The sequence below is a fragment of the Oryctolagus cuniculus genome, chromosome 1 (assembly GCF_964237555.1).
Source record: "Oryctolagus cuniculus chromosome 1, mOryCun1.1, whole genome shotgun sequence".
Classification (NCBI taxonomy): Eukaryota; Metazoa; Chordata; class Mammalia; order Lagomorpha; family Leporidae; genus Oryctolagus; species Oryctolagus cuniculus.
The window spans coordinates 49442941-49461912 of NC_091432.1; the positions used below are offsets into that span (position 1 = coordinate 49442941).

The 18972-nt window shown below is 51.0% G+C and overlaps 1 protein-coding gene across 17 annotated transcripts in view; it reads left to right on the forward strand.

Annotated features, from left to right (window-relative positions):
* The window catches only part of PLEKHA7 (pleckstrin homology domain containing A7), a 221816-nt gene that overhangs the window by 159915 nt on the left and 42929 nt on the right, over window positions 1-18972 (forward strand). For all 17 annotated transcript variants that reach the window (XM_070072882.1, XM_051833953.2, XM_051833954.2 and 14 more), the window contains 2 exons: window positions 5391-5566; window positions 17252-17722. In XM_070072882.1, coding sequence (XP_069928983.1) covers window positions 5391-5566; window positions 17252-17722 — 647 coding nt within the window. The remainder of the gene's footprint in view (window positions 1-5390; window positions 5567-17251; window positions 17723-18972) is intronic.

The following is an 18972-nucleotide window of genomic DNA, read 5'->3' on the forward strand; positions in this document are numbered from 1 at the left end:
GCTTCGGATTATCGCAGTTCTGGCCATTGCTGCCAATTGGGAAGTGAACCAGCGTATGGAGGACCTCTCTCTGCCTCTGCTTCTGCCTCTCTGTAACTCTGCCTTTCAAATAGTTATTAAAAAAAAAAAAAAGAGGAAATAGAGGCATGGGGAGGCCCAGCAGTTTGTTTAGTGGGTGAGAGGCAGAGCCCACCTGGGACCTCACTAACCCTGAGAACTGAGTGCTTTCACTCCTGCTGCTTGCGGTCGGCCCAGAAGCTGGATGTGAGTGATTTCTTTCTTTTTTTCTTTTCTTTCTTTTTTTCTTTTTTTTTGACAGGCAGAGTAGACAGAGAGAAAGGTCTTCCTTTTCCGTTGGTTCACCCTCCAGTGGCTGCTGCGGCTGGCACGCTGCGGCCGGCGCATTGCGCTGATCTGAAGCCAGGAGCCAGGTACTTATCCTGGTCTCCCATGTGGGTACAGGGCACAAACACTTGGGCCATCCTCTGCTGCCTTCCCGGGCCACAGCAGAGAGCTGGACTGGAAGAGGGGCAACCGGGACAGAATCCAGTGCCCCGACAGGGACTAGAACCCGCAAGACAGAGGATTAGCCTAGTGAGCCGTGGCGCCGGCGTGTTTTCTTTTCTTAACATCAACAAAATGACACCACTGTCTTTGTGAGACACACCTGAGAATGTTTGTTTTAAAAAGATTTATTTGTACTCGTTTAAAAGGCAGAGTGACCGAAAGAGATCTTCGCTCCTCTGGTTCACTCTCCAAATGGCTGCAATGGCTGGGGCTGGACCAGGCTGAAGCCAGGAACCTGGAACTCTACCAGTATCTTCCCAAATGGGTGGCAGGGCTCAAGGACCTGGGCTGTCGCTCGATGCTTTCCCAGACACATTGGCAGGGAGACGGACAGGAAGTAGAGCAGCCGGGACTCAAGCTGGCCCTCCCCCGTGGGATGCTGGCGTTGCAGGCCGCAGCTTAATCTGTTGCGCCACAATGTCAGCCCAAACCTGAGAATCTCGACCTTGGCACCTGCCGTGCCCTCACCTCCTGAGTGCAGGGCCTGCGGACCTCATGCACTCGTTCTCTGCACGCTCAGTCTGCACCTGCACCATCATCTCTTACCTGTGTGTGCCTGCAGTAGCCTCCCAACCCTCCTGCCCCCGCCAGCTGCTCCTGCCATATTACACCCAGACAAAATCTGATCCCATTACTCCCCAGTCAAACCATTTCACGGCTTTTCACTGCTTTTTAAAATGAAGACAAAACCCTAACAAGACCTGCAAGGCCCTGGTGGTCAGTCCCCGCCCACTTCATGCTGCTCCTCCCTCCCCTTCTCTGTGCCAGACATGCTGGCTTTTTCCTTGAAATACACTGCGCACTTGTCCTTCTTGAGGTCCCAGCTGCCTCCTCACCACTCCTGCTTAAGGAATGGTGTATGTGTGGATGGCAGCTGAGTCCCTCTGCCGGTCAGGCCCTGTGCCCGTTATCCCCTCCCACAGCAGCCTGCCTTTCCCGCTAACACTTGTTACAGTTGTAGTGACCTGTCCATGGCCTTTCTCTTCTACTTGGCTATCAACAGCCATGCCTTTGTTTAAAGTCTCTCCACCAACTAGTGCAATGCCTGTCACGTAGTAAACGATCAATAACTGATACAACATTGTAGAATGAATAGATTCAGAACGATTCAGTCATGCAATGGGCCCTGCATTTCCCACATCAATTTCTCTGTTTTAGAGGCTGTTGGAGGCCTGGGGATTCTGCCTTCTCAAGAGCTGATGTCTCAGAACCAGCAGAGCAGTCACGTCCTAGGGTGTTGTGTTCTTCAGATAAGCTCTTCCTGGTTCCCAGTCTCATTTTCTTTAGGCATAGCCTGGCTTCTGTTCAGTTGTGCAGAGTTGCCCAGGGGAATTGTGTTAACTCGAAAGCCAAGTCCTGGGAGGAAGGGGCCAACTCTGAACGAGGCTGTGGCTCCAGCATCCCCTCGGGCTCGGGGTCTTTGGACTGGGATGGTGTGGCCGGATGAAAAGGGCACTCCCGGGACTCCTTGCCTTTCCACTTGATGTGTCTGCTGTGGCCGAGCACAGGCAGAATGCAGTTGGGATCCTGAGCTTCAGAGCCCAGAGCGGGTGGGTACACAGCATCTGCTGGCAGTCTGATGTGCGATCCAGGTTCTCTTTGTCACCATGGGTTACTTCCTGTAACAGTGGATGTAACTCCTAAGCCCATTTGCAGGAAGACATGCAAACCTGGGCCTGCAGTTTGAGGTGTATCCTATGTTGATTCCTGGACAAGGCAGGCTCTGTGAGTTCTTACAGAAGGACTGTCTCTCTTTGTTATAAATGAGAGGGCTCCCTGTACTTGTGTCTGATGGATTAATGCCTGTTCCGGAACCCTCTGTGGCTGGGCAGAAAAGACTAGGAGGGCATGTCAGAAATCTTATGGGAATCATTGTCTAAGGGAATGTTTCCAAGAATTCCTAAGGATGGCCAGCGCCGCGGCTCACTAGGCTAATCCTCTACCTGCGGCGCCGGCACCCCGGGTTCTAGTCCCGGTTTGGGCGCCAGATTCTGTCCTGGTTGCCCTTCTTCCTGTCCAGCTCTCTGCTGTGGCCTGGGAAGGCAGTATAGGATGGCCCAAGTGCTTGGGTGCCTGCACCCACATGGGAGACCAGGAGGAAGCATGTGGCTCCTGGCTTCGGATCGGCACAGCGTGCCAGCTGCAACACGCCAGCCATAGCGGCCACTTGGTGGGGGTGAACCAATGGAAAAAGGAAGACCTTTCTCTCTTTCTCTCTCTCTCTCTCACTCACTCAATGTCTAACTCTGCCTGTCAAAAAAAAAAATAATTCCTAAGGATGCACAGTAAGGGTGTACACGTCTAAGTCCCTTCTCATTCTTTCTCGTTGCCATCTGATTAAACTAGGAGGAAGCCACCCTGGGGCAGTGACTGGCACCTCATACCTACAAAGGAGGATATCACATTTGCTTTGGTCTCTATAGAGACTCCAGGTTACAGGCCATTTTGCCTAGCCTCCCTTGGCACTGGGCTGGATGGACTTATATATATAAATGTCAGAAGCAGGCTGTATTTAATATGCATTTGGACCTGGGTGTTGGGAGTATGGGGAGGAGAAATAAATGCTGAAGCGTCACCTGAGAGCTTTTCATCCATCTGTTAGAAAAGCTTGTCATTTTCCAGCTTTTCATTGTTTCTCATTTTGTTTTCTCTGACTGGTCCTTCCATGGGGCCTGCATTTCATTCTGGATCTAGATTATGGGATCAGTGTTCTAAGTAATAACTCTCATTTCTGGGTAGGAACTGGGAACATTAGCAAAGTCTGGACTTGGACTCAGACCTGGGCTCCAATTCTTCAGTCATTTGAGAAATATTTATTGAACACCTACTGGGTTATACTTGTGAACAAAATAGACCAAGTTCCTGCTGTTATGCATTTTACGAGCTAGAGAGAGGGCATAGATGATAAACAGCTAGAGAACAAGTGTATAAAAAGCATCAAGTCAATGGTAAGTGGATGTAGAAATCTGGGACAGTTCCTTAACCTCTCAGAGCTGTTTGTCACCTCTGTAGAACCGATTCTATTACAACTTCTCAAGGCTGTAGAGATTAAAATGAGATTAAAGTCCTGGAAGCACATGGTGGGCATTCAGTCCATCTTCCTCTTTCTACATCAGCTTCCTATGTAGATTTGGTGAGACATTTCTCTTGCAAGTTTAAGACGGGCCTCTGCTCATCAGAGCACAAGGAGAAAACCTAGCATTGCCTCCAGTTTGCAGACCATCCAGTTCCTTCTCAGTGGTCATGCCCGATACCTCGTCCCAGCTTCTTAGCAGGGTTACATGTGAAAGCACCTTGAAGCAGAAGCCCACATGAGGTGCACAACAATTCTTAGTCAAATGTCAATCAGCTCCAGCTACCTGTGGTGCCCCCTGTTGAGAGACCACATCCGTTGCTTTGATGGACACACATCACACGTTGTACCAGAGCAGTGACCCAAGGGGAGCATCTGCACCAAGCTGCCTGCTGTTGCGACTGGTTTTTATTCAGTTCTTTTGTTTTTTTCTTTCTTTTTTTTAAAGATGTATTTATATATTTGAAAGAGTTGCAGAGAGAGGGAAAGACAGAGAATCTTCCATTTGCTGGTTCACTCCTGACATGACTGCAATGGCTAGGGTTGGGCCAGTCTGAAGTGAGGTGCTTCATCCGCGTCTCCCACATGTGTGGCAAGAGCCCAAGCACTTGGGTCATCTTCCACTACTTTCCCAGGTCATTCTCAGGAAGCTGGATCGGAAGTGGAACAGCCGAGACTCGAACTGGTCACCCATATGGGGTTCTGGCACTGCAGACAGGGGCTTAACCTATACGACAACACCAGCTGACTCAGTTCCTTTTATTCTTTTAATTTTATTTTATTTGAAAGGGAAAGAGAGAAAGCTCTTCCCTATTCACTGGTTCGTTCCCCAAATGCCCACAACAGCTGAGTCTGGGCCAGGCTAAATTTGGAGCCTGGATATCTTAGACTGGCTGCCTCCAGAAGTGTGCATTACCAGGAAGCTAGAGTCAAAAGGGGAGCCAGGACTTGAACTTGAACCTACTACTTGATGTAGAATACAGGCATCTTAACCACTGCGCCCCACCCTTGATTCTGTTCATGTCTGATTGTAGCTAAAGCTGGAGTTGCAGGTCTCAGAAAAACCAAACCAGGGATTCCCAAGAGTGCGTCTAGAGAAGGAGAGTGTGTTTTGTTTGTTTTGTTTTTGTTTTGACAGGCAGAGTGGACAGTGAGAGAGAGAGAGAGAAAGGTCTTCCTTTTTGCCGTTGGTTCACCCTCCAATGGCCGCCGCGGCCGGCGCGCTGCGGCCGGCGCGCTGCGGCCGGCGCACCACGCTGATCTGATGGCAGGAGCCAGGTGCTTTTCCTGGTCTCCCATGGGGTGCAGGGCCCAAGCACCTGGGCCATCCTCCACTGCACTCCCGGGCCACAGCAGAGAGCTGGCCTGGAAGAGGGGCAACTGGGACAGAATCTGGCGCCCCGACCGGGGCTAGAACCTGATGTGCCGGCGCCGCAAGGCGGAGGATTAGCCTAGTGAGCTGCAGCGCCGGCATGTTTGTTTGTTTTTAAAGTCCTTTATGTAAGCCTTGGCTCTGGGCCCCTCCCCAAGCATGAGAAGGTAAATAGGAAATGGGTACAGCTGCTGGGCCTTCCCATCAAGGAGCAGGAAGAGGCATCTGGCCTGTGACGTTTCCCAGGTGTGGGGACAAGCTGGGTGGTGCTGGAGCTTTTGAGGCTATAAGCCGGGAGAAGATGGCCAGAGCACCTCCGTGTTTTGGCTCTGAGCAGGGCAACTTGCGCTAACCCCGGTATCTGTGTTGTGTCCGCAGGCCGTGCACACGGGGATGCGAGCTCTCATCTACAACAGCTCCGCGGGGGGCTCGCAGGCTGAGCAGTCGGGCATGAGGACCTACTACTTCAGTGCCGACACCCAGGAGGACATGAACGCCTGGGTCAGGGCCATGAACCAGGCTGCACAGGTGCTGTCCCGATCATCACTGAAGAGGTCAGTCCCGATAGAGGGGCCTCCCACACTCGGAGGGGAGCCCAGAAAAATCCTCTGGTACCTGAAATTCCACCCATAGCTCATTTATGCCTTTCTTTGAAACTTTTTTTTTTTAAATAAGGATGTTCACTTAAAAAAAAAAGATTATTTATTTGAAAGGCAGAGTGACAGAGAGAGCGATCTTCTATCTGCTGGTTCACTCCTCACATGGCCACAATAGCCAGGTCTGGAATGGGAGCCTGGAACTCTATCCATATCTCCCACGTGGGTGGCAATGGCCCAAGTATGTGGGTGGCCATCCATTGCCTTCTTGTGTGCATTAGCAGGGAGCTAGATCAGAAGCAGAGCAGCCAGGACTTGAACCAGCACTCCAGTATAGGATCCTGGCATCTCAGCTGGTGGCTTAGCCTGCTGTGTTGCAATGCCAGTCCCTTGAAATCCTTTTTAACAATGAGTGGAACGTTCATACACAGCTAACATGTGTTGCCTGGCAGAGCTGGAAGGACCTTGAGAAGTTATCTGGTTCTCTTTCTTCCTTGAACAGAGGGGAACACTAGGCCTGCAGGGTGGAGCGTGTGCCTGGGACACAGTCATGGAGACCTGCATACCTGCACTTCTCGGTTTCCTTTCTCTTGGGTGGAAGGGACAGCAACCTGGGGCACCAGTTGGAGAGGAGGAGAGAGCAGGTCAGACAGGTCTCGTCAGCTGAGAATGGGCCACAGATGGGCCACCTGCTCCTGGGAGCTGACCTAGGAGGGATCTTCACTGAGTGGATACGCCAAGGTTGCCATCAGCAATCTCAAACGTCCCGAGTCTGTCTGCTGTAGAGGACTCCCTGAGAGGAAGCAGAGGAAGAGCGTGAGTGGTGCTGGGAGCTTAGGGAGAGAGCAGGGTTGCCCTGGAGAAGTCAGGGTGCGATTGAACTGGCCATCTTCTAATGGGGGCCCTGTTCTTATCCTGACACCCAGCTGTGCCTAGAGGCCCCCTTGCCATGATTCCTCAGTGAGCCTCAAGCCTAAAGGGTCTTCTCCAGCAACCCAAGGGTGGGATTTTTCCATGACTGGGCCTTACCAGTCTCTTCCAGCTCCTGTGTGCAATTTCTATATCATGGTACTTCTTAGCTCCCTGCTCTTCTCTCCAGGTGAGCGGGCCATGGGTCCAGGTAGTAACTTCCTTGAAGAGGTCAGGGTGGGGGCAGGCCCCTCCTCCCCCCAAGCTTCCCTGACACCTCAATCTGGGCATTTGTTACAGTGGGTTTTCCCCTTTTGTGTCTGTTAGAGTACTCTGGGCTTCATGCAGGAACCCTTTTTGGTCTTCTGCACAGCATCTGAAACATAAACTACCAATGTCTGTGAGTGTGTAAGTGAGGGAGAAATTCAGAGAATTAATGAATGGACGTGTTGAACAGGACACTCAAGGACTGACGCCTGGGCCCTAAATCAATAACCCCTAACTATGTACCATCAGTCGATTTTTACTCTACCTCCTAGCATCGTCATCCAGCCTGGATGTGCCTGTTCCCATGATGACAGTATGTTCACCCTCCAAATGCCTACAACTGCTGGGACTAGGCCAGGCCGATGCCAGGAGCCTGGAACTCAGTCTGGGTCTCTCGTGTGGGTGGCAGGGACCCCACTACTTGGGCCATTACTTGCTGCCTCCCAGGGTACACATTAGCAGGAAGCTGGAATCAAAGGCAGAGCAGGGACTTGAACCCTGGCACTCCTGTATGAAGTGTCTCAGTTGGCATCTTAATGGCTGCACCAAATGCCCACTCTACTTCAGCGCTTTTTTTTTTTGACAGGCAGAGTGGACAGTGAGAGAGAGAGAGACAGAGAGAAAGGTCTTCCTTTTGCCATTGGTTCACCCTCCAATGGCTGCCGCGGCTGGCGCGCTGCGGCCGGCGCACCACGCTGATCCGAAGGCAGGAGCCAGGTACTTATCCTGGTCTTCCATGGGGTGCAGGGCCCAAGCACTTGGGCCATCCTCCACTGCACTCCCGGGCCACAGCAGAGAGCTGGCCTGGAAGAGGGGCAACTGGGACAGAATCCGGCGCCCCAACCAGGACTAGAACCCGGTGTGCCGGCGCCGCTAGGCGGAGGATTACCTATTGAGCCACGGCGCCGGCCACTTCAGCACTTTTTAAAAGCATGGATGATAACAGCTTTTTTTTAAAAAAAATTTTTTTTTATTTATTTTATTTGAAAGGTAGAGTTACAGGGGGCAGAGGCAGAGAGAGGTCTTCCAGCTGCTGGTTCACTCCCCAGATGGCCACAACGGCTGGAGCTGTGCTGATCCGAAGCCAGGAGCTTCTTCCAGATCTCTCACATGGGTGCAGGGGCCTAAAGACTTGGGCCACCTTCTGCTGCTTTCCCAGGCCATAGCAGAGAGCTGGATTGGAAGTGGAGCAGCCAGGACCAGTTTTGCTCTGCTCCTTGTGTCTGATTAGGGTCCTGAGTAAAAGAATCTGAGGATAAGATTGGACTTCACAGGAAAAATGTGCTGTGATTGCTAACTGGTGTTTGTCTACAACACTTGAAGATCGTTTATTAGCCAGCATTTGGGTCTTTCTATTTTTCCTACCTGAAGAATTTGACATCAGCCCTCGGATTTTGCTTTTGAAAGGATTCCTTCCCTTTAAAGATCTCAGGTCATTGTATTGTCTCTAGCTATTCTCTGAGCTTTTTGAAATTTATTCTGTTCTTAATAGACTCTTAAAATTGTGTGATCGTGTTTGCTCAAGGTCCATTCTTTAAAAAAAATAAGGAAAAAGAAAAACCACAATTCATTCTACCTTCTGAGTTGGAAAATAGGCATAATAGCGTTATCCTTCAACTTTCTGAGAGATGCAATTGTCACCCAAGCAGACATACCTATTAAATGGTCTGTGTTCCCAGAGTAAGATGTTCAGACGTTTGGTTAGTTAAACTTACTCATCAGGCAGGCCTGAATCTTCCTCTCCTCCAGTATGGCGATCTGCGTTGGAGAGCCTCCGTCTCTTTGAGTGGGTAGCCCCATTGTCGTATTTTCCTCTTTCCCTCTGTGGTCCTCGCCCAGGTCCTCCAGCCCATATCCATATGGGCAGATGCTTTTATTATGGATGGAGGTGGATGTCAGGATTGCAGGTGACAGAAGATGCAGAGTGACCTTAGAAACTGGGGGAGGCGAGCGTTATTGGTTGATGTCACTGAAAAATTCGAGGTAGATCTGGCTTCAGAAACAACTGGGTTCAGGGCTCAGCCACTGTCATTATAGGTCATTCCGGCTCTGCCCACCTCTGAATTGGATTTGGTACTGAGCTCTATGTGGAAGTCCCTGGTACCTCTAGGATCTGTTGGCCAAATGGCTGCAGTGGTGGAGGGCAGGGAGGGAGAGAGAGAGGATGATTAACAAGTACATGGGTATAGTTGGAAGAACTACGACTAATGTTTTATAGCACAGTGGAGTAACTATGGTTGACAGCAATTAATTAGTATTTCAAGATAGCTAGAGAGAGGATTTTAAATGTTCCCTTACACAAAGAAATGGTAAATGTTTGAGGTGATGGATATTGCCTTGATCCCTTCATTTGACATTGTGCTTGTGTACCCATAATGAATATCACACTGTGGCCCCAAGATATCTACAAATATTAGGTGTCTGAAGATTTATCTATTTGTTTGAAAGGCAGAGTTACAGAGAGAGGGAGAGTGGGGGCGGGGATATCTTCCCTCCATTGGTTTACTCCCCAGATGGTTACAATGGCCATGGATGAGCAGACTGAAGCCAGGAGTCCAGAACTCCATTTGGGTCTCCCATGTGGATGGCAAGGATCCAAGTACTTGAGCCATCCTTTTGCTGGCTTTCCAGGTACATTAGCAGGGAGCTGGATCGAAAGTGGAGCAGCAAGGCCTCGAATCAGAGCTCGTATAGCATGCCAGCATTGGAGGCGGTGGCCCGGCCTGCTGTGCCACACACTGCCAGCCCATTGAATTTTTTTTGTTTAAAGAAGCATCTCATGGGCTGCACTTGAAACCTATAGGATCAGGATTTCCTAGGGCAGGAGACAAGCCATTCAATTTGGTAAAATTTTTATTAATATAAAGAGAACAGATTTCATAGAAAAAAATTTTTTAACATACCGGAGAAAACAATGGCTGCAGTGGCCACAGATTCATGTCATCCTGGTGAAGTCCAGAAGGAAAGAGCTGGCGTCCGAGAGTCATTCTGATTAGTTAGGTTTAGAGCATGGGTGGTTCTACCTCAGCCCAACTGTGGCCAGGAAGTCCATCATGCTGACTGGCAAAGGCCCTCTGCTAGGCACGGAGACTAAAGATTCCCAAGGAAATGTCAGGGCTGAGGGCAGAGGGTGGAGAAATGGCTTTTTGGGATGGGAATAGAGTAGGCATGAACAATCAGAGTCCAGGCTTGCTGCTTTACCTCTCACTCCAACTATATTTATTTCTTTGGTTCTAGCTACTTCCTCCCAGAGCTTGTTCTCTGAAGTCAGACAGGCCTGGTTCAAGGCTGAGCTCTGCTGTTTTCTAGCTATGGCATTTATTTATTTGAAAGTCAGCGTTGGCTGGTGCAGCTGCTCACTAGGCTAATCCTCCGCCTGCAGCGCCGGCATCCCAGGTTCTAGTCCCGGTTGGGGTGCCGGGTTCTGTCCCGGTTGCTCCTCTTCCAGTCCAGCTCTCTGCTGTGGCCCAAGTGCTTGGGCGCTGCACCCGCATGGGAGACCAGGAGGAAGCATCTGGCTCCTGGCTTCGGATCGGTACGGCGCGCTGGCCGTAGCGGCCATTTGAGGGGTGAGCCAATAGAAGGAAGATCTTTCTCTCTGTCTCTCTCACTGTCTAACTCTGTCTATGTGGGGAGCAGGGTCCGTCTCCCGCAACATGGCGGGGCGCCCGGGAGAGAAATAAGTACTGAAACTGTAGACTGAAACTAACTCTGTGCGTCTGATCTCCCATCATATGGCGCTGAGAGGGAGTAAACAAATCTTACACAGCTGCTTCGTCAATTAGCTGATTCCTGATCCAACCTCTGATTGGAAGAGAGTGGCGTGCTCAGCACGTGGGCAGCAGAGCTCGGATTGGTGGGAGAGGACTATAAAAGGGGGAGAGAGACAACATGCGGGGGCCCCCTGAGAGAGTCGGTCAGAGAGCTCGTTGGTGCCGCTCCTCCACGAAGGACCCGTGTCGTTCCTCCGCAAGTGGGGGAGGGACAGTCTATTAAAAAAAAGAAAAAAAAAGTCAATGTTACAGAGAGAGAGGGAGAGACAGAGAGAGATCTTCCATCTGCTGGTTTACTCCCCAGGGGCTACAACAGCCAGCACTGGGACAGGCCAAAGCCAGGAGCCAGGAGCTTCTTCCAGGTCTCCCACTTGGGTAGCAGGGCACCAAGTACGTGGGCCGTCTGCCTCTGCTTTCTCCAGGCCATTAGTGGGGAACTGGATTGGAAAGTGGAGCAGCCAGGGCACAAACCAGTGCCCATATAGGATGCTGGTATGACAGGCAATGGCTTTACCTGCTGTGCCACAATGTCGGCCTCTTCCACATGTTTTTAAAGTGTCCTATGACGTGCTTATGTGGCACAATAGCTGTGTCAGATGTGCTGGCTTCCATAGTTTGGTGTGATAACGTTACTGGCTTCTTTTTCTTTACTCCCTTCCAGCTTTGTCATTAGTCCTCCGGATCCTTTTACTAATGAGGCTCCCAGGAGCAGATGGTGCTCTCTCCCTTGCTGGCACATGCCCTGCCCCGAGAGTGGGAGTTGTGGTTGGCAGCCCAGGCTCCCTACAGTGCTGTCCCTGCTCGTCAGCTCCTGCCTCCTTCAGCCTCATCCAGCCTCGTTCCTGTGGTCCAGGAGCAGAGCTGAGAGCCCCCTGCATCTACTGCCTCTGGCTTCAGCACGGCTCCACCCAATACCACCCACCATAGGGGGCAACGAGCACTATAGATGGGCTGCTGGTGTTGCAAGTGGCAGCTTAACCCACTGTGCCTCGACACCAGCCCTTGTTTCCGATTTTCTATGCCCCAGTCCCATGGTGCTTCTTTCAGCAACTTGAATTGGTGCATTTGCACATGCATTTATCTATTTCATCTTTTATTTTACAAGTATTTTTGAGGTCATTTTGTGGGTCAAACCCTGTTAAAGAAGCTGAGAACACAGCAGTGTTCAGAGGGAGAAGCAAAGTCTCATGCACCTTGCAGGCTGGAGGGGAAAGAGGAGAAAACAGATCATAAACGGGGGAAAGATATATCAGTAAGCTAAGTTTTATCATCCATGCATGAAGGCAGTAAAACAGGCTGATGGTAAGGGAGGGGCCAAGGAACCCAGTAGCCCCCTGGGGGTAGCTCGGGAAGGCTTTTATAAGGGCAGAATGTGGAGGTGGGGCCTGATTGACCCAAGCAAGTCAGATATGCAAATCTTTTAGGAAAAGTGTTCCAGGAAGAAGGAAGGGCACAAACAAATGCTCTGAGGCAAGAGTGAGATTGTGGCCAAGTCCAAGTGAGCAGAATGGAGAACAGACTGCAGTGGGCTCTGGGTGTAGAGAGAGGTCCGTCTCCTGAGGCTGCAGCATCCCTCTGAGCTTTGGTCACCTCTTCCCCAGCCCTCACACCCCAGGACTACTGCAGCATGGCCTGCAGGCCTTGGCTACATGAATGTCGTTTCCTCCTTTCCTTTGCCATAGATCTTTCATTCTAAAGCTAGATTGACATGCTTCCTCACCGCCACCCCCACCAGACTTTAGCTCATTGATAGGTGAGACTGTTGTAGGTTTCAAGTATCAGTGCCTGGCACATAGATGTTCAATTAATGGATAGGTGCATGGATATTTGGCTGGCTGGGTAGAGAGGTGGCAGAACGGATGAACGAAAACACCTGTGAGACCTCTCCATGTGAGCTGTTTAAAGAATGACTTGGGATGATCAAGGCTTTGTCAGACTTGTGTGTGGGGAATCAGTGTGCTCAGAAATGGCCCAGTCATTTTGGCTATCTGCACTGTCTTTGGAGAGCTAAATATTTAGGCTTCCACACTCTGACCACCTTGGGCAAAGTGAGGCTGCGCAAGCCTCTTTGTCTCTCAACAGGAGAAAATAATTTATAAATACATTTTCAGTCTGGTACAGGGCTGTGGAGTGGGATCAGCTAGGGTCTGAGTCCAGCTTCTGAACTGGTTGGGTGACCCAGGGCAAGTTGGTGCATCTCTCTGAGCTCCTCTCTCGTGAGTAATAACATCTGTGGGTTCTGTGATCATGAGAAGAGGTAATACGGTAATATGGGGCTTAGCTCATGACTTCGTGTTCAGTAAGTGCTCAGTGAGTGATGACTGACGCCGCCATTTTCACTGTCCCTGTCCTTTGTCACAGACAGTTTATTGTAAATGAGCCTGGCGCTCATTTGTGAGTACCCCAGCCTCTCCAGGCTCAGCTGTCTGCATCTTGCAGGATTGTGGCAGGGATTAGAAATGGCCTGTGTCGAATTCCTTGCACACAGTAGGCCCCAGCCCATGGCAACAATAAACAAGCATTGGCCATTTAAAAAAAAAAAAAAAAAAAAAAAGCCTATGACCCAGGCTGTGACTGCCCTAGGGGCATGGACAGTGAATGAGACTCACAAGTGCCAGAGCTTCAGACTGGCTAGGCTGAACCATTACAGGGGTCCACCTTGCCCAGACAGAAACAAGACAGGATTTCTCCATGAGGAAGGCACAAAATGGGGTGGGGAGTGGGGCCCCTGGCAGCCACTAAACATCCCTCTTCTTGGTCTGGTTTGTTGATCCGTACAGCTCACAAGGAATTTTTCCAGTAGCCACTCTACCGAAGCAAGAGGCAGCTCAGCTTGGCAGCCTGGTTACTCCACTGCTTCTGCAGCCAAGCTCTCCCCTTGGGGAAGGCAGCCCAGAAACAGCGGAGTTTGCCATCAGAGCTGGCAGGCCCTGTGTTGTTAACTTGGGCAGAGCAGACAGAGCATGAGAGGAAGCGGCATCGTTACCCCTGTCCCAGGGGGGCTGCTCTGTTGACCTCGGGAAAAGATGAGACCAACTCCTGGCTGTTTCTCTTCAGCTGTCACCTTCCTCGGGCACGAGGAACTAATCCAAGAGAGCAAGCCCTTCCACCGGCGGGCTCTGCAGCTACCTCGGGCCCCTAGATCTGCAGCCCTTGGTACCAGTCTATCGATTGCTTCCAGGATGGGCTTAGGTCTTGAGCCCACCCTGCCCCTTAGACTGGGGGCAGTGCTCAGGACTCAGGCTTTGTTTTCATAGGCCTTCTGCCACCTGGATGGGCTCAGATGGAGCTTGCCAAGAATATCAGTGGCCTGGCTCTTGTTCTTGGACAATTAATGTGGTCATTTAGGTGAAGTGAGTAGGGAGGGAATTTTCGGGGGTGGGGGGTCAGCCAAAGAGCTGCATCTGCCAACATGACCAAGCTCCCTACAAGCTCTCATACCTCTGCCCACCTCAGTCTTTGAATCATTCAATGTGGTGTTTGTGTGTGTGTGTGTGTGTGTGTGTGTGTTTAGCATTAAGATAGAGGGAAATACGATGCCTTCTTGCCGGGTGAGATTAAAAGTTTGGAGACAGAATAAAATAATTATCAGTGCATAAATGCTTGGCAAGATCTTTTTACTTCCAAGTTCTTGTGAAGAAAAGGAATAAGAAGAAAGCATCCTTTTCTTTTGAGGTGTGTGCTTTTCCCACTTTGAGGGGAAGCAAGAATTTTCTCTAAGCAGACACACGGCATCCCTGGGGTAAGCAGAAACTAGAGAGGCCCGATTCCAGCCAGTGAAGAGCTCGGTCCCTTCTGTGAATTAGAGACTGCATTTGGTTGCTAATAATAAAATAGCTCAGCTTCAGGTGGCCTAAGGAGGTTGGGCTTTAGTTTTGTCACGTGACAGGATCCAGAGGTGGGGAATCCAGGTTGGTGCAGTGGCTCCATGCTACCCTCGGAGACCTGGACAGGGTGGTTTTATTGCTGTCTACTCAGGTGTTAGCAGGTGACTTTCATTCTCGTTCTTGTCACCTGCCAATCCAGGCAGGAGGCAGAGAAGGGTTAGGTAAGCCTGCCTTCTTATAAAGGCTTTCCTGGAAGACCTGACCCAGCAAGTTCTGCTCTGTTGTTGGCCAGGGCTGGCATATCGTCACCTCCAGCTACAAGGGAGGGTGGGAAATATAAACTTTTGCAGATATATTGCTGCTTTGAAGATGTTGGGACAAAGAAGGCCAAGAATCGATGTTGAATCATCAAGGCATTTGCCTCTGAGGGCATCCCGTGTGCCAGACGCTGTGCTGGGCTCTTCCCAGGCCTCATCTCCTTTAATCTTCACAATACCCCGAAGAGGCAGGGGCTGCTGTTCCATTTCACAGATGAGGAACCTGAGACTAGAGAGGTCAAGTGCCCAGAGACACCCAGCATATGTGCGAAAGAGCCAGCTCTTGAATCCAGATAGTGCGGGCTCTAAACCCTGTGTTCTCTGTGTTTGTCATTTTCAAAAAGTGATACACATGGCTCGAATGGTTGCCAAGTGTCCGCAGTTCTCTGTGTTTTGAACAGTCACTGGTTCCAGGTGTTCACAGCAATAGTGGTGACCTGCTTGGGAACAGCAGCTCTCTTGGGAAAGGCTTGTGTCACCTTAGCTAATCACTTGTGCTCTGCATGGCCAGGTCCTATAGTTGTGATGGCCTGGCGTGCTTCATTCTTTCTCACCATTGTGCTAAACTGAGCATCACAGACCTCTTTTGTGATAAGTCTACTGATTTGAAAAGCTGTGTGTTAAATTTTGGGGGGATGCAAGGAAATAGGATAAGAATTAGAAACCCCTTATGGCCTTAGATGTCACAACTTGGTGAGTTAATTGTTTAACTCAGATGAGGAGGAGGAGTAGAGCCTCACCATCACCTTTCTTACCTGCAGCTACCACCTGGACACCTTGGCCAGAGGCACCTCTTACAAAGTGCCAGGAGCCAGGGGAATGAGCTGTTCCTAGCCTCAAAGTCTTTCATTTTAAGAATTAATTATTTATTTGAAAGGTCAAATTACAGAGAGGCAGAGGCAGAGAGAAAGGAGTCTTCCATCCACTGGTTCACTCTCCAAATGGCTACGATGGGTGGATCAGGGCTTATCCAAAGCCAGGAGCTTCTTCCAGGTCTTCCACATAGGTACAGGGGTGCAAGCACTTGGGCCATCTACCACTGCTTTCCGAGGCCATAGCAGAGAGCTGCATCAGAAGTTGAACGGCCAGGACTCGAACCGTTGCCCATACAGGATGCCGGTACTGCAGGCGGCTGCTTTATCTGCTATGCCAGAGCGCCAGCCCCGCCCCAAACTCTTTGGGGCTAGAAAACCACAGGGTGGCAAGGAGACAACTGTTCTTTTGTCTACCTCTAAAGTTTTGTTTTGTAGTAAATGCTGGTGTTACTCTGAAGAGAAAGATTTATCATGCCCTATTAAATTTACTTCCAGGAAGTACAGGCATGGGTGGGATTGTGCATATTCAAGTATATACACAGTGAGGACTAAGATTTATGATCCCTCATCTCAGGGTTCCTGGTAAGTATCTGGTCCAAGTGGGATGGAGTATGTTCGCCTGCTCCTCCAACATAAATTCTGCAAAGCTTTTGGAGCCACTGTTACATCCCTGAGCAAAGTGATAAACCAGGACCCTGTCCTAAGGGAGAGAGGCAGGTGACAGTGGGACACAGCCATGAAAGAGGAGCGAGCCCTCTGCTCCATCCCAAAAGCTCCTCTTCTAGCTTCAGTTCACATCCTGACCTATGACCACACACCCCCTTCTCCTTTTGAGTTCCTAGATTTGCATGTGTGTAGTGCATGGTCTCTCTCCCTCCCTCCCTCCCTCCCTCCCTCTATCACACACACACACACACACACACACACGGAGAAGCAGAAGTACATGGGCCCTGGGGTCTGCCTGGGTTTGAGCCCTAGCTCCACTGTGTCCCAGCTGTATGCTCACTGGTCTTCTCCATGTCTCCACTTCCTTCTAACGTCTAATAATACTTCACAGGAGTCTTTGAGGTCAATGTTATTCTGCTGGAGCTGTCCCCTGAGGACATAGATAAGTGGTCGTATACAGAGGTGCCTGTTCTCTGAAGATTGTCAGTTGTGCTGCCAACTGTACTTTGGGCTGTGCCAGACACTAGCAGGAGAGATCCTTGGCTCAGCAGCCTTCTGTCCAAACCCCAGGAAGACAGAGGGACACATAGAGGAGACAGGAACAGTGGCATTGAGTGGGAAGACAGCTCAGGCATGGTCTTCCTGAGAATGTCACATGTCTCATTGATTCATTCTTTGATTCAGCAGTATTGATAGAGTGCACACTGGTTCCCCTTGCCAGTCATGGTGACAGCCGTTCCAGATGGGCCAAGGTTCACCTTGGCCTGAGAACTCATGGTCTAGTTGGGAGCTGCAAGAGTCAGCATGCAGTGAGGGTCTCAGTGTGAGCAGTGTGACGACATGGCCAGCATGTGGTATCATTCTAGACTGGGGGTATATATCAGGGTGGCTTCCTGGAGGAGATGACACTTAAGCCAGAAGAAGGTAGGCAGGCAAAGTGAGGGTGGGCAGGGAAAGTGTTCCCAACAGAAGAGTGGCTCGTGCAGAGGCCTGGAGGTGAGTGACCAAGAAGGGTGCTCATCAGGGAGCCCTGGCCATGGTGTGGGCTGAGTGTGTGCTCTTGTTGCAGGGATGTGGAGAAGGTGGAGCGGCAGGCGGTCCCCCAGGCCAACCACACAGAGTCCTGCCGAGAGTGTGGCCGCGTGGGTCCTGGACACACAAGGGATTGCCCTCACCGTGCCCATGACGACTCCTTCGGCTTCGAGAGACGGGAGCAGGAAGAAGAGCGGTACCGTTCGCAGAGGGACCCGCTGGAGAGCAAGCGAGACAGGAGCAAGGCCAGGTCCCCGTATTCACCTGCTGACGAGGATGCCTTGTTTGTGGATCTGCCCAGTGGCCCCAGAGGCCAGCAGGCACAGCCCCAGCGGGCAGAGAAGAATGGCACACTGCCCACCTCTTACGGCCCGGGAGAGCAGAATGGGACTGGCGGCTACCAGCGGGCCTTTCCTTCCAGGGGCAACCCTGAGAAGCACAGCCAGAGGAAGAGCAGCCTGGCCCAGGTGGAGTCCTGGGCGAAGGCACAGAAGGGGGACAGCAGGAGGTGAGTAACAGATGAGGATCGCTGCTGATACTGCGCTCACAAATGTAGTAACAGTAGCTGTCGTTCCCTTAGCACCTGCTGGGTAGACTGCTGGCCTTCAACTCATTAGCTCTGTTACCTTCAGAGCTCCCTGTGACGGTCCTGCAAGGAGGGAGTGATAGTCCTCATTTCCAGAGAGAGAGGCTGCAGGAACCTGCCCTGGGCACATGGAAAAGTGGCCGAGCCAAAGTCCAGGCACAGGTGCGTGGGCCTCCAAAGCGCACAGGAGGTGCCCTGGAGGCACAGAGAGAGTGCCTGAGACCTCCAGCAGGAGTGAGCACTGCTTCTGTGCACCCAGGAAATACTTCTATAAACTAGCATGAATACCGTGCGTGGACCTGTGTGTTAATCCCAGGCACAGAGATACTCTTCAGCCCTGTTGACATTGGACTTCCTAGTACCCATCCCTTCAAGGAGTGGTTTTAAATTATTTGCCAGGCATGCCTCTCTTGCTGTTTGCAAAGCATCGCCTGTATTTTATGATAACCTCGGATTAATTAGGACACATTAATGAACAAGAAGAACTCAGGGTCACCGGCCTTCCTGTTGTCCCCAGAAGCCACTGTTTGTCTCTTCATTATGAAGACGTAGCAGATCCCTCTTGCCATCCTCAGGCATCCAAGACAAGCCACTGAGCAGAGGAGATAGCAGAATCTGCTGCATCCAGAAGCCTCCCCAGGGGCTGGCCTGGCTCTGGTGCCACAGGCTGATTATGTGCTATAAAATGCCACGCTTCTTGCTCCCTGTTGGCAAGGCCCAGATTTCTAGCTGTGGGCTCGGGAGGCAGCAGCGCTTCTCAGGGAATAGCCAGGGCCAGTTTTCAGGAACCTGGGGGTGTGTGCACCTGTGGGTTTCGTAACCTCTTTAATCTGGCCCAGCTGGACGTGGTGAAATCGCATTGCAGACACCCTACATGGCTGATTGGCATGGTTGTGGAGCAGACCAGGAGAAGGGGAGGCTTTCTGTGATGTGGATGCAACCCCTCCCCAACCCACTCTGGAAATGACCAGGTGTCAGTTCTGTTTGTTCAAATGTTGTGTCTTACTGAAAACAGAATCTTTTGCCCAAGGACACTTCAGGGAGAGGCTGCTGTTGATGGTGTGGGGCTAGGTAGGCTGCCTGGCAGATGGTGGCAAGATGACCTTACTGCTGAGTGAGGTGGGAAAGGTGGCAGGAGTGAGGTCATGCAGCTCCTTATACTCCCCAGTAAG